General features: G+C 46.6%; 1 protein-coding gene and 1 non-coding gene across 4 annotated transcripts in view; both read right to left on the reverse strand.

The window, feature by feature from the left end:
- The window catches only part of BIN3 (bridging integrator 3), a 52,525-nt gene extending 39,478 nt beyond the window's left edge, over positions 1–13,047 (reverse strand). For 2 of the 3 annotated variants that reach the window (XR_003907883.1, XM_029937566.1), the window contains exon 1: positions 12,949–13,047. Coding sequence is in view for 1 of the 3 variants with exons in the window: in XM_029937566.1 (XP_029793426.1) it covers positions 12,949–12,956 (8 nt within the window). In the remaining 2 variants the exon portion in view is untranslated. The remainder of the gene's footprint in view (positions 1–12,948) is intronic. The other variant, XM_029937585.1, reaches the window with a different exon arrangement.
- On the reverse strand, positions 832–938 carry LOC115303053. The gene has a single exon (XR_003913784.1). It is a non-coding gene; the product is annotated as a U6 spliceosomal RNA (small nuclear RNA).
- Positions 13,048–13,295: the final 248 nt, after the last annotated feature.

A 13,295-nucleotide genomic window follows, 5' to 3' on the forward strand; every position in this document is an offset into this window, starting at 1 on the left:
CTGTTTTCCAGAATGGCTGCACCAGTTTACATTCCCACCAACATTGTAGAAGGGTGCCCATTTCTCCACATCCTCACCAGCATCTATAGTCTCTTAATTTGTTCATTTTAGCCACTCTGACTGGCGTGAGGTGGTATCTCAGTGTGGTTTTGATTTGTATTTCCCTGATGATGAGTAATGCTGAGCATTGTTTCATGTGCCTGTAGGCCATCTGGATGTCTTATTTGGAGAAGTATCTGTTTATGTCTTCTGCCCATTTCTTCGCTGGATTATTCACTCTTTGGGTATGGAGTTTGGTGAGTTCCTTGTAGATTTTGGATACTAGCCCTTTATCTGATATGTCATTTGCAACTATCTTTTCCCATTCTATTGGTTGCCTATTAGTTTTGATTGTTTCCTTTGCAGTGCAAAAGCTTTTATTTTGATGAGGTCCCAATAGTTCATTTTTGCTTTCATTTCCCTTGCCTTTAGGGATGTGTCGAGTAGGAAATCGCTGCGGTTGAGGTCAAGGAGGCTGTTTCCTACTTTCTCCTCAAGGGTTTTGATGGTTTCCTGTCTCACATTCAGGTCCTTCAGCCATTTTGAGTTTTTGTGTATGGTGTAAGAAAGTGGCTTAGTTTCATTCTTCTGCATGTTGCTGTCCAGTTCTCCCAGTACCACCTGCTAAAGAGGCAGTCTTTTTTCCATTGGATACTCTTTCCTGCTCTGTCAAAAATTAATTGTCCGTACATTTGTGGGCCCAGTTCTGGGTTCTCTATTCTATTCCATTGGTCTTTGTGTCTGTTTTTGTGCCAATACCTTACTGTCTTGATGATGACAGCTTTATAGTAGAAAAATATGGAACACTTCACAAATTTGCGTGTCCTCCTTGCCCAGGGGCCATGCTAATCTTCTCTGTATCGTTCCAATTTTAGTATATGTGCTGCCGAAGCAAGCACTCACATCTGAGAATTCTTTGCCAAATTCAAGTCAAATTGAACTTTTGTTGTAAGCTTTGAGATTGAGAAGTGTTGAGCCCTCCAACCTGGTCAAGATTGTTTTGGCTATTCTGTGTCGCTTGCATTTTTGTATGAAGTTTAGTGGTTTATTTTTTATATTTAAATCATCACTCCATTTAGAGTTTGAGTATAGACTACCTAGTTGTTTAATTGTTGTAACATAATCTAAAAAATAAACTATCTTTGAGAAATCATTTTATTAGGGTTAAATACTTCTATTCTATACCACAGACCTATCTACTCTTTTGCCAATGACAAAGACTTAATTATTTAGGTTTATAGAAGCTCTTAATATCTAGACAAACAGATCCCTTCTCACTACACTTCATTTTCAGGTAATTTACTAGTTATTTTAATTTGTCTTAAATTTATTTATTTATTTAAAAGTTTATTTATTTTGAGGGGGAGGAAGAAGGAGGGAGGAAGGGGCAGAGAGAGAGGGAGACAGAGAATCCCATGAGGGCTCTGCACAGAGCCTAACCCGGGGCTCAATCTCGAACTGCAAGATCAAGAGTTGGATGTTCAACCAACTGAGATACCCAGGTGCCCATGTGTTACTATTTAAGATGAACCTCAAAGTTATAGGTTGTGTGCCCCCCTTTAAAATCAAGATACTTATTACTGAAAATGCATTATATTTATAGATTAACTTCTGAAGATTCTACATTTTTACTAATACTACATTTGCTCATCCAGGGTCATAACATTTCTTCCCATTTATTCAAGTCTTTTAACGTCTTTTAGTCTTAAGAGTTTTTCCATATAGGTCCTCTACTTTTATTTTGCTTAAAATCAAGATCACAAAGTAACACATGTGAAATTTTTAGCCCTACATAGGTCTTAGGTACATTCCATAGGATTTTTAAGGTTTGGTTGTACTGCAAGTGGAATTCTCCTTTTCATTTTATTGTCCTGGTACACAGGAAAGCTGTTGGGTATTAAATGTTTACTCTGAAACCATTCATGACACCTTTATAATGTAAACTATATGAGAAACTGGGATAGGCAAAAAAAATAAAAAAATAAAAATAAAAAACAGAATTAGGTTTTCTAAACAGTCATATCACTTGAAAATAATAATAAAATTTCCGTTTTCTTTCCCAATGTTTTATACTAATTTTTTGTCTTGTGGTATAAGCACTAGCCAGAAATTGTGGAAAAATACTTCTGACTTCAATAAGAATGGTTCGGATCTGATCTTTCACTATTCAACAGGAAGAAAACTACTGGTTCCAGTCAGAAAGCTTTCTAATAGTAAGGAAATACCTTTTTGTTCCTAGTTTCCTAAAAGACACAAAGATGGGATTTTTGTAGTATATCACAGTGCCTTTTTCAGTATGCACTTAGATGTTCTCTTGGACCCAGTACTGTGGTGACCTGTGCCAATGTACTTCCTAAGACTGAGCCACTGCTTCCTTACCGGTAAAGGGTCAGGCCAACTAACTTTGCTGTGTACCCGTCTTGCTTTCTGATTATACCACATAAGCCCCTCAAGTGCAGGGACTGAATGTTATAGTTCTTTGCAACTCCTGTAAGTACCATACAAGGTACAGTGTTATTTTCAACCTTTCACTGAATGGATATCCAGTAAATATTTATCAAGGGCCTCTTTTATGCCTAGAACTCTGCTAGATTCTAGCGATATCAGGATGAATAAGACAGACTCATTCTATGATCTCATGGAGCCCACTGTCTAGTTTTGTGCACACAGTAAGCAGTGGAAAAATGATTAAATAAATACATGAGTACATGGCCCAAGGGCTCTATATAATATCACATTCTAATTTAAGATTCCTAAAAAAAGTTACTCTCAGATAAGCCTTTATAAAGAACAAAGAAAGGTAATAGCACCATCTTCGGGTCTCCCAGTCCTTATCTGACTCACATAAAAGCTATAAAGGGTATCCCCAGCCACTGCTCGTGGGGAAGTATGCTCCTGGAGATGGCAGAAACGGAGCTGGCCTTTGGCGTCCGCAGTAAAGCCTGGTGATGTTATCCGAGTGTGGGTTGAGGGAAAACTAACATTTCAAAAAGCTTAAGAGGAAATACAAAGGGAGAAGAGTCTCCTGGGTTTATTCCAAGGCTGCCAAATGGTAGATATGCTCCCCTCTGCCAGAAAACAGGCCCGAAAACTGGGGCAGGTGCCCCACTGCCACTGAAGGGGTGAAAAGTGGTAAGGGGAAAGCGAGAAGAAAGAGCCTAACAGCCACACTTGAAGCAGCTCTTGTGCTCTTCCTGTCACTGCCTCCCTGATCTCCCCAGGGGCTCTAGAGCCCAGCTGGGATGCAGGGACTTCCTCTCGGGACAAACAGCTGCTCGGGAAAGCGTGTGGCAAGAGCAACAGCATCGCAGAGGTTCAGCCCAACTGGGGTTGTGGGTTGAGGCTGGCAGTCCTCCAGGACTCAGGGAGGCTCACCGGGCCTCGGGACCTTTGTTCCCCTCCTCCTCACAGCTTTCCGCACGCTATCCCCATGGCACTGGGTGGGTAAGCAGAGGTCCGGGGAGAAGATGAGGCCTGCTTCCCCCAGAATGTCTCCTCCATCCTGGAAGAAATCAAAAGGCCTCTGAGCTCCTGGCCTCTGGAGTAGGATTCCTTACTTGGTTCTACTTGCCTTTCCGTAAATATGAGCACCGGAGGGCAGGAGGAGGGATATTTTGGTCTGAGCAACAAAATGGAGAAAGCAGTTCTCTCAAGCCTACCCTTCTCCAACCCCCATTATGCCCCACCTCAAAAAAGAAGAAAGTTCTATGTGCACAGAGGGAAAGGGGGAAAGATTTACTTTCACAATAAAGTCAACAGGATGTTCTCCAAAGCTACAAATACGCTTTTTCAAACAGTAAATATCTCTATTAGCAGCATGAAGCCAGTTGGCTAATTCTGTCAGTCCCAGTAAAACCTTTCCCAAAAAAGTCCTGCTCTTGTGTAACGTCTATTTACAAAAACAGCTCTTCTGCATTTTCAATTTGCTAGGTTTCTCAATTTTTTGCTTCCCCACCCCCACTCTGTTGCAGAGGCAGAGACAGGAGGCAGGCCCAGATGGCAGTTGGGTGGGGATCCCCTGGTCACCCCAGCAGATCCCAGGAGCCCTGCCTCATGTGGAGAGTCCTCTGCTTCCATTACAAAGAGCGCAAAGAAGCTGAAACCTACACATTCTTCCCTGGTCTTCACCTGGTCTTTGGAATTTGTTTCTACTGAATGTGAATGAGCCTTGGGCCTGGCTTGGGGGTGGCAAGAACCCTGAAATGATTCAGTCTATGCCACCCCACATCTTTCTGATGGATCACAGTTCGGGAAGGGGTGGTGGGGAGCAGGGAGGAGGTGAGGGAGGTGAGAATGGAGGGAGGGAGGGCTGAGCAAACAGTAGGCAGCAGTTGATAGTGGCTGAAATCCTGGCTCCCCAGGGAGTGGTCTGGGCCTGAGTCACTGTCTAGGCAAGAGCAGGAAGGTGGGCGAGAGGCAGCAGCTTCTGAAGGCTGGAAGGACAAGCTCCTCCCCCACCATGGCCTTCTGTTATCCTGTCCTTGGGTCCACGCTTCCCTGGTCTGAGGCCCCATGGAAGCTACTGCCACCTTGACACTGGGAGAGAGAACAGAGGGCCAGGCCGGCAGACCAGCTGTTTGCTGGGTGTCATCCCCTCTGCAGGGCCAGCTGCCCACAATGCCAACCGGCCACGGAAGGCACAGCCTGAGCAAGAATGGGAGAGACCCCATCACAAGGGGAAATGAACTGAGCTGCAAAATATCCATTTCCAGCACCTCTGACCGCAGCACCCACCCTCACCCCCCAACCCACAGTCCTTCCCCTAAATTAGCCAGATCTAAACTCAGAGCACACATAACACTACCCTGACTCGCCACCAGTCTGAGGAGGTATGTGTGTGTTTAAAAATAAAAGGCATGACTCTGTGACTTGGCTGATCTGTCACTTGGACTAGTCCCCCAGCTCAGCTGTGATCTCTTCCTCCCCCCTGCTCCCCAGGCTGCCCTATGAGAAGTTTGGACAGAATGAATCACAGAATGGTCAGTGAGATCTCCCAGAATGTGAGATCGCAGAAATCATCCAATTGAAGTGACCATTTATGGAGCCTCTACTACTGCTGGTTTGGGCTGGGTGCTTTGGATAGAGCCGCGCATTTAAAGTGGTCCACCCAGGTACTCCTCACGAGAGACAGTGTGCTGGATGGGGGGGGACGCGCTCTGGAGCCAGACTGCACAGCTGGAAGTCCTCACTCTGCCAACCGCCAGCTGAGAGGCTTCGGAAAAGTTCCCTAACCTTCCTGTCTCTCAGTTTCCCCGTCCATAGACTGGGACAATAATATAGCTATCATGTAGGGCGCCATGAAGGCCAAATGACTTTAGCGCTTAAAACAGATCCTGACGGAGGTCAGCAGCCTGTAAGTATTTGCAGTAAAGGCAGTGGGGTGATAATGTGATGAGGAAGATCAAACTGAGGCCCGAGGGGGTGGCTCGCACTCAGTTACACAGAGGTAAGAATGGTTAGGAAACCTGAAAGGATGATTTTCTGTTTTGGGGGCAAGCAGCCCCTGCCGGCCCATGTTAATCCATTTGCCTACAATGAATGGGGATTTCCTCCTAAGTATTAAAAGGATTTGTGACAAAAGTCTGGAGGCTGATGGAGCATCTAAAGGTCAAGAAAAGAGGAAAGAAGGCAATTCAGGGAGGGAGTTTGTTTGTGTATTTTGTAGCTCTTTAGAAGATGGGCTCTCCCATTTTATAAGAGGAAAATAGAAGGCATTCTGAGGTGAAAGGCAACTCCTGCTTACTCAGCAGGCCAGAGAGAAGCCTCAGGTGCCTGCTTCCCACTCGGACAGGCGAATGCACGCCTCAGATGCCGGCAGACTCTGCGAAGCACCAGACCAGCTGTTTAGCTTCCGAGGCACTATCTCTAACATCGCTCTCACTTCTGTCTCTTACCAACCAAGAGTTATATAAAGGGCTTTCAGTCGAACTTTTCTCTTATCTGCTGAAGGTTTGGAAGCAGGACAGAGGAGGCGGAGGGCTGAGATGGAAACTCGGAAACTCGCTTCTAGGCCCACTTTCTTGGGTCATCCTCACTTACTGGCCACAGGAGGCAAAGATTCTTTTGCTGTGAACAGTGAGTGAGGTCAGCCCTGGTTGTGATGGCAGTCAGGCTAGGCACGACAAAAGTGAACAGAGAGTAGTACAAAATGTTGTCAACACTCAGAAAATTAGAACACTAATAAATACCTACTGTTATCAAGTTTCTGATATTAAGCCACACTTGCTTCAGATCTTATTCTTCAAGCCTGGCAACAGCTCAGATGCTATTGAAGCTCCCTGAGCGCTACAGTCAGATTCCATTTCCTTGTCTCTTCTCCTGACCTCAGCGGTCACCACCACCCTGAATTTAGTATGTGTTATTCCCACCCTTTCACTACATAGGTTTAAATCCATAAGCGTAACGCAGTATGGTTTTATAGGTCTATACTTTATAAAAATAGTACAATACTGAATGTATCACTTTGAAACTAACTCTTTGTGGTCAGCATTATGTTTCTGGGGTGCCGTGTTGATCGATACAGCGGTACCTTGTTCATTTTGACTACATGTTTCATGATGTAAAGACAGCGCATTTTATAGGCTGGACATCTACAAACAATGAAGCAACTCCTATCTCCTGCACCCTCCTGCCGCGGGAGAGCTCAGGTTTCTCTGGGTGACTGCAGAAATCTCCAGAGTGATTGTACTGTATCAGTTTTTCCGTCCACCTCCATGCCACCCTGCACCCACCACCCGTGGATAGGAGTGCCCCCTGCTCCTCACCCGTAGATACTTGGCCTTGCCAGACTTTAAAATCTTTGCCAGTCGGATGGCTGTGAAATGACATCTCACTGTTAGTTTAGTCTGCTTTGCCCTGATTACTAAGAAACCAACCTCTAGATATAGGCTTTGTCCATTTGGGTTTTCTTTTCTATAAAGTAATGACGGTTTTCACATCTATGGATTAAGCTCTTCTACAGTACCTGGCTGGTGTTCCTCAGAGTTGCCCCTTCTGTATTTCTTATAACCCATGAAAAACAACCAAATAAACCAACAACACTATCTTTAGCTGGCCGGAGGCTCAGCTATTAGTTTATAGTCTGAATATTTGTAATAAACACCTAGATTGGTGCTTTCTAAATGGGGTCACTCATCAATCATGCAAACCATTGTATGTTATTTCAATGTGTTTGATATGACACACTGTAACAAAATTGGACATGAGATCAATTGAAATGCATCATTCTTTTAAAAATGCAATAGAACATAATAGAAAATATAGGAGCGCATCACACATATATCATGAGAAACTTTTATTTAAAGTTTGTTTTTGTCTTTTTTTCTCTCTCCTTCCTTCCTTCCCTCCCTCCCCCCCTCTCTCTTTCTTTCCTTTTTTCTTTTTTTAGTAGGCTTCATGCCCAGAATGGAGCCTAACACAGGGATTGAGTTCACAACTTTGAGATCAAGACCTGAGTTGAGATCAAGAGTCGACGCTTAGCCAACTGAGTCACCCAGGAGCCCCTCAAAGGTATTTCTAACTGCAAGTTGCGGTCAATAAAACTCTGGAAGCCATGGTCCAAGTCAGCCCCCTGGCTCCATTCTTCCTCTTCCCTGAGCTATCGTATAGACCGCTGCCGAATTAATCTTATCAACTCACTGATTTCCCCAGGCCACTTCCTTGCTCAAAAACCTTCACATTTCAAAAGCCTAAGCTCGATGCCAGTCCCTCAGCACAGCACTGAGAGTGCTGACAGCGGGGCCCCGACTGCCGGCTCCACTGCCAGCAATGAAGCCTCTACCCAAATCACTACTCACTAAAGCCAAGCTGGTCTCCTGACCACCTGCCCCCAAATACTCTTGAGGCAGTCTGTCTCCGCACACCTTTTCCACACCATTCTTCTAACCGGGACCCCTCGCTTCCCACTGTAATGGTGCACACTCGCCAGTCAAGGTTCAGCTAAAATCACACCTTCTGAAATCTTTCTTGACAACACCATGCCAACATTATCGGCTGTCATTCCTATGAATCCTGGGCACTTTCCAGACACTGGCTGAAAATAAGTATCGATTCTTACAGCCTTCTGAATGTCCACCAGTATTAAGTATTAGCACAGGCCCTTGTACAATGTTCAATGAGCATTAAATCAACAAATACTTTACTGAGCATTAGCTGTGTGCAACATGTTTTACTGGGTCCTACTTAATGGACTAGCTACCAAAATAGTGGGGCTGGGGAAGCAATAGCTTAACTGGCCACTCCAAAGCCACCTCAACATGTGGACGTGAATAGTCTTAACATGTAAGAAAACATCTTGGATGAAGAAGCTGTGGGATTCAAGATACTTGCCTCTTTCCAACTACTCCCAAATCTGGAAAGAGTCCCTTCCTCTCTCATTCCAAACAGCTGGAACAAGAGTGAGATGTTTTACATTTGTGCCCAAAGCTCCGTCAAATACAGGGTCTCACGGGCTCTTCAAGGGGGTCCCTGCCTTCTGGGCATGACCACGCTCCAAAGTGAGTGTGAAGGCTGCCCAAGGCAGGGAGGCCGCAGAGCACCAAGCACCTGAGATGGTCCAGAACCTGCAGGACACAGGACTTCCCTATCATTTTACATGTGATAACTGGCAACTTCCTATAATTCCCTGCCTACCTGGTAGTGTTCATGCAGACCAGCAAAGTAAAACAGCTTCCTCTGGGACCCAATCAGCTTGGGAACGGTCTTCCACTTTTCTGGTGCTTCTGTTCAAGCACAGAGGATACTCAGATTTTAGTTCTACTTCTCTCAGGTTCTCCGTGAGTGCGTTCTAATAACGTCAACGGGAGATAATAAGACCTGAACGGCCTACTTCCAAGGGTAGATGTGAGGATGATATCAGATAATGGGCAGGAAGGTAATTTGAAAAGTTAAAAGTACTATACAAACGTGCAATAGCAAGAGTAGTACTAGAGGGAAAAGAGGTTCCTCTGAGAACATATTTCAAACAGAATGGATGCTTCAGTCTAACCAAGCAGTTTACTTTCCTTTCTTTATATTTCATTAATTTCATTTGACAATTACTGACTAGGTACATACTATGTGCAAACGGCATGCAACACAAAGGTGAAGAACTTGTAGATCCTGTGTGGAAGTGGAACTCGTTTTTGGTCCCTGGAAGGATGTGGAAGTACTACAGGAGTTCTAGGCAAATGTGGAAGAGGATAGTTTGGGGAGGGAGAGAGAGGCAGGGGAGAGGACGATCAGAGACAGCCTCAGACAGGCTCGGAAGCCACTTCTTCCCTCGCCAATTTAACAACAGCACCCTTAGAGGCTCTTCATTTTAGGACGTGGCTTATAGGTTTTGCACATTTTTATCTGAAAACTTTCCCTGAGCTCAGGCAAATCAGGAAATGGAAAAAAAGTGCTCATTCATACATTCAGTAAACATGTACCGATTGCTGGGAATACTACTGGGGACACAGTGATGACCAAGAACAGTCCCTCTCTCAGTAACTCGCAGGCTCGGGGGCGGGGGGTCACTGACAAGTAAACCTACAATTCAAGTACAGATGCTTATGAGGGTCAGAGCAGGGGCACCCAACTCAGCTTAGCAGGGTGTGGGGGGCTGTTCAGGGGAGACCCTCGGAAGAGGTGGAGCCTCCCCTGACTCGAAGAATGAGTGTATGCTGGCTGGTGGATGAGATGGCGAGGGATGGGAGCAAAGGGCACTGCAGGCAGAGGAACAATGCATAGAGGGGGGCAGAGGCACGAGAGACCAGGGAAAGCTGAGACGCAGGAGTAAAGATGGACAGTCAGATCCAGAAAGGCCTCATAAGCTATGGCCCAGAGTCAGGCCTTTATCCTGCAGATGACGGGGAGGGAGGGATGGATCCCAAGGAATACCAATATTTAAGGGACAGACAGAGGTAGAAGAGCCCAGAAGAGTCAGCAAACAATCATATTTGCATAGTCTCCATTTTTTTCCCAACAGGTTTGGGTGGCACAGGGTCAGCTTGGATCATCCATTCCATGTCTGAGTTGCAGAAAACAAGACAGAGGAAGGTTAAGTGCCAGACCAGGCCACACTGTGAAGGAGGGAACCAGAACCTGAACTCAGCCCTCTACCTCTCAGCCACACTTGTCTGCACTGACTCTAATTTCTTTCGTTCTGAGTCAAACTTCTAGACTCCTAGTATAGGAAGATTTCCTCCAGGACTTCCTTGACATTTAAGCTGAAGAGCATCAAGATGTATGGTTCCAGGGAAGGCTACAACCCCTGGAGATAGCTAAGCCAGATAAATAAGCCAGGATTCGTCTTAATTCTGTTGAATTCTCTGTAGAATAATAAAGGCACATACACAGAAGAAGAGAGAGGAGATGAGCAGAAGGAGAGGAGAGGGAAGCATGTGATTTAGGCCCAAATGGTGGATCAGCGATGTGAGAGGTGAACACAAAATGCCCCCTTCCTAGCAGGGCACACCACTGGACCACCTGGCTTAAAAGATACGTGGGTGGCCGCTGGATGAATGGATGGGTAGATGGTACAGGAAGGTAGCAGGTACCCACTAAACAAACGGGGTGGGTGGGCTGCATGCACAGAGGAAGCGGGGAACAAAGACCTCTTACTCGTCATGCAAAATCCACAGTGTGCAAAGGGCATCAATATTGGACATTTCTCACTGTGACATTTTGAAAGCCTGGTCTAGCCCAGAACAATGGTTACCCTCTGGGGACCAGGGGCTGAGTGCCCCTAGGCCTTATTCAGTGATGGCTTGGCATACCCCATGTGCTGGGTGAACTTGACCTTGGGCACCAGCCTCCCATGGTGGCTCTACGTCACTCTGGCCTCTTCCCCCGCTGAGTGGATGAATGGATGGATTCATTCTGGGAGCAAGAAAACCACTCCAGGAGTGAATCATAAGGACCCAGCCCTGGTCCCTTTGCCAGCCATTGAGCCAGGAACTGAGTGTGATTGTGTGCCCAGACGCCGGTGCTGTTCCCCTCTCAGGGAGATAGGGTCAGGGTCCATGTAAGAGATGACGCCATCACCCTCTAAAGAAGAAGAAAAAGGAATCTCAGCTTTGAGGGACAAAGCCACCCTTTTGGTTCTGACCCTCAGTCCAAGGAGGCGCCGAGCTGCACATGTACTAATAAATTAATTCTAAGGATAGAAAATCGCAGCTTTTGCAGAACAGTTAATTGCCAATTTCAATTCCCTAAAGCCTGACAGGCCTTAGGAAATAGGCTACTACTCTTTTGGAAGAAAGCCTTCTTCAAGATGGGTGGCAACAGACATCAGATCACTAAGGGAATATTTTATTCTGGTCTGTGCTCTCTTCTCCTCCTGATTTGTGAAGAAAAGATCGATTTATTTTTAAATTTGTAAATGCCACTGTAAACAACATAAAGCCTCTGAACTTCCTATTTTCCTTGAAAAATTAAGCAAGAGAACCCCAACGATTCAAGATGCAGGCAAGAGAACATCTGTATCACAAGGGTGGGGGGGACCCAGGCTGACATTTTAAGGAAGTAATTCCTCTAAGAAAGGGAATCGAAGGATTGTCACCTGGCCCTCGCTAACTAGGTTGGCAAAGTTAGCTTTTTAAGGCTTTAGCCCCGCATCGGCCTCCTGGAGCAAAGGTGGAGGGCAAAGGGGCAGCTCCTCCTGGGGCTTATTAGGGCACTGCTCCAGGCTGCCCCCGCGTGCGGCCACCAACTGTCTAACATTTGTCCATCAATCTTTGTCTAAGAAGCAGGGGGGAAGAGGGGACAGAAAAGGTTTAAATTTTACATTAGACAATTGTCCTTCACACCGACTGACATTAGCTGCCGCTGGCCAGAGCTTAGTCTCCTCTAATGGTCAAATGTGAGCCTGTTAAGAGCTCTCCTGAAGGATACTCTACTACCTTCATTCATTCATGACTAGTTATCGCACATTTACTTTGTGTAGAGAAACAGCTAGACTATGAGGACACAATGGCAAACATGTCCCTATGCTAATGGACCCTGGGTTCCAAAAGGTTTGATTGATCTTGTACATCCCTGGGGGTCAATGTATTCAGACAAGCAAACTACGGCTGGATTCCCTGAGGTCTGGTGTTATGGGTATGCAGGTCTTTGGGCCTGAAGGTAAGGCTCTTTGGGCAAACTGAGTCTTACAAAATAAATCAACCATGAAATATTATGAAGTACCTACCATGAACTGAGCACATATAGCAATGTACCTTCCAACTCTGGAGTCGTGACTTCTACTACTCTGAGCTGAAACTCCTTACTTAGCGTCTTTGCTCATGGCTTGCTAGTTCCCATAATGTTTAAGCTTACCTACGGCTATTTTAAAGAGAAAGCAGTGAGTGGATAATGAGCCTGGAAATGATTAAAGCGAGTCCAATCCTACTCTGGGAGTGTGGGTGTGGGTTTTCAATTCAGGACCCTTCCAAAAGAGAAGCAAGTTTTGTTTTTTGAAGACGGTTAAGTGCTGCAAAGGCTAGTCATCCGAAAGCGAGTGGGGTTTTGATCAGCGAACCGGGCCCAGACTGCCAGGGAGGGCTACAGCTCTGGGGCCGTGGGAGCGGCGGAGAGATGCCCACACAAGAGAGAGAGAGAGAAGGCATTTACTCCACCTCAGCGGGTATTTACAAGAGGAGGAAACAGGAAAGTTCCTCACTAAAAGCAGCTGGGAGAAGACGGGACCGGCTTCTTGGAAGAGAAAGAGTCAGGAAACAGACGCAGGATCCCAGGCCAAGGAGATCCCCTGCCCCACATCCCAGTAAGTCCTGCCGAGAGACGGACCCTCCGGGAAAGCACTGGAGGAAGGGCCCTCGAACGACCCTGGGTGGAGGGCCCGTGTGGGCAAGGCGGGCAGCAGGGGCGAGGGGACTCAGGTGGGCGCGGGCAAGGCGCACGGCGGGCCTGGGGCTCCAGCGGCTGTGCTGTCCCGGCCTCACTCACCAGCTCATGGTCGTGAACCTGGCCCTGCTGCCGGGGTCGTCAGCCGCAACAGGGTCCTCAGGGATCACTTCCGGATTCAGCCAGTCTCCAGGATGTGACGTGGGCCCCGCCCCCAGTGCCCGGAAGGGGCGGGGGTGGGCGTGGCCCGAGATGTTAACCCTTCCGCGGCGTCGGGCGTCCAGCGAACTTTCTCCTGCCCGCGACCCCGGGCATTACCACTTAGGGCTTGGGGCTCAGCCTGTGGCGGCGCTTCGGGATCCCCCGGTTGCGTTTTCTGCCTGAGACAGTGGCTTGAAAATTCCAATTCGCTTACTACCCGTGCCTCTTAACCTTGTTATTGCCTCAGG

The sequence above is a fragment of the Suricata suricatta genome, chromosome 1 (assembly GCF_006229205.1).
Source record: "Suricata suricatta isolate VVHF042 chromosome 1, meerkat_22Aug2017_6uvM2_HiC, whole genome shotgun sequence".
NCBI classification, from domain to species: domain Eukaryota; kingdom Metazoa; phylum Chordata; class Mammalia; order Carnivora; family Herpestidae; genus Suricata; species Suricata suricatta.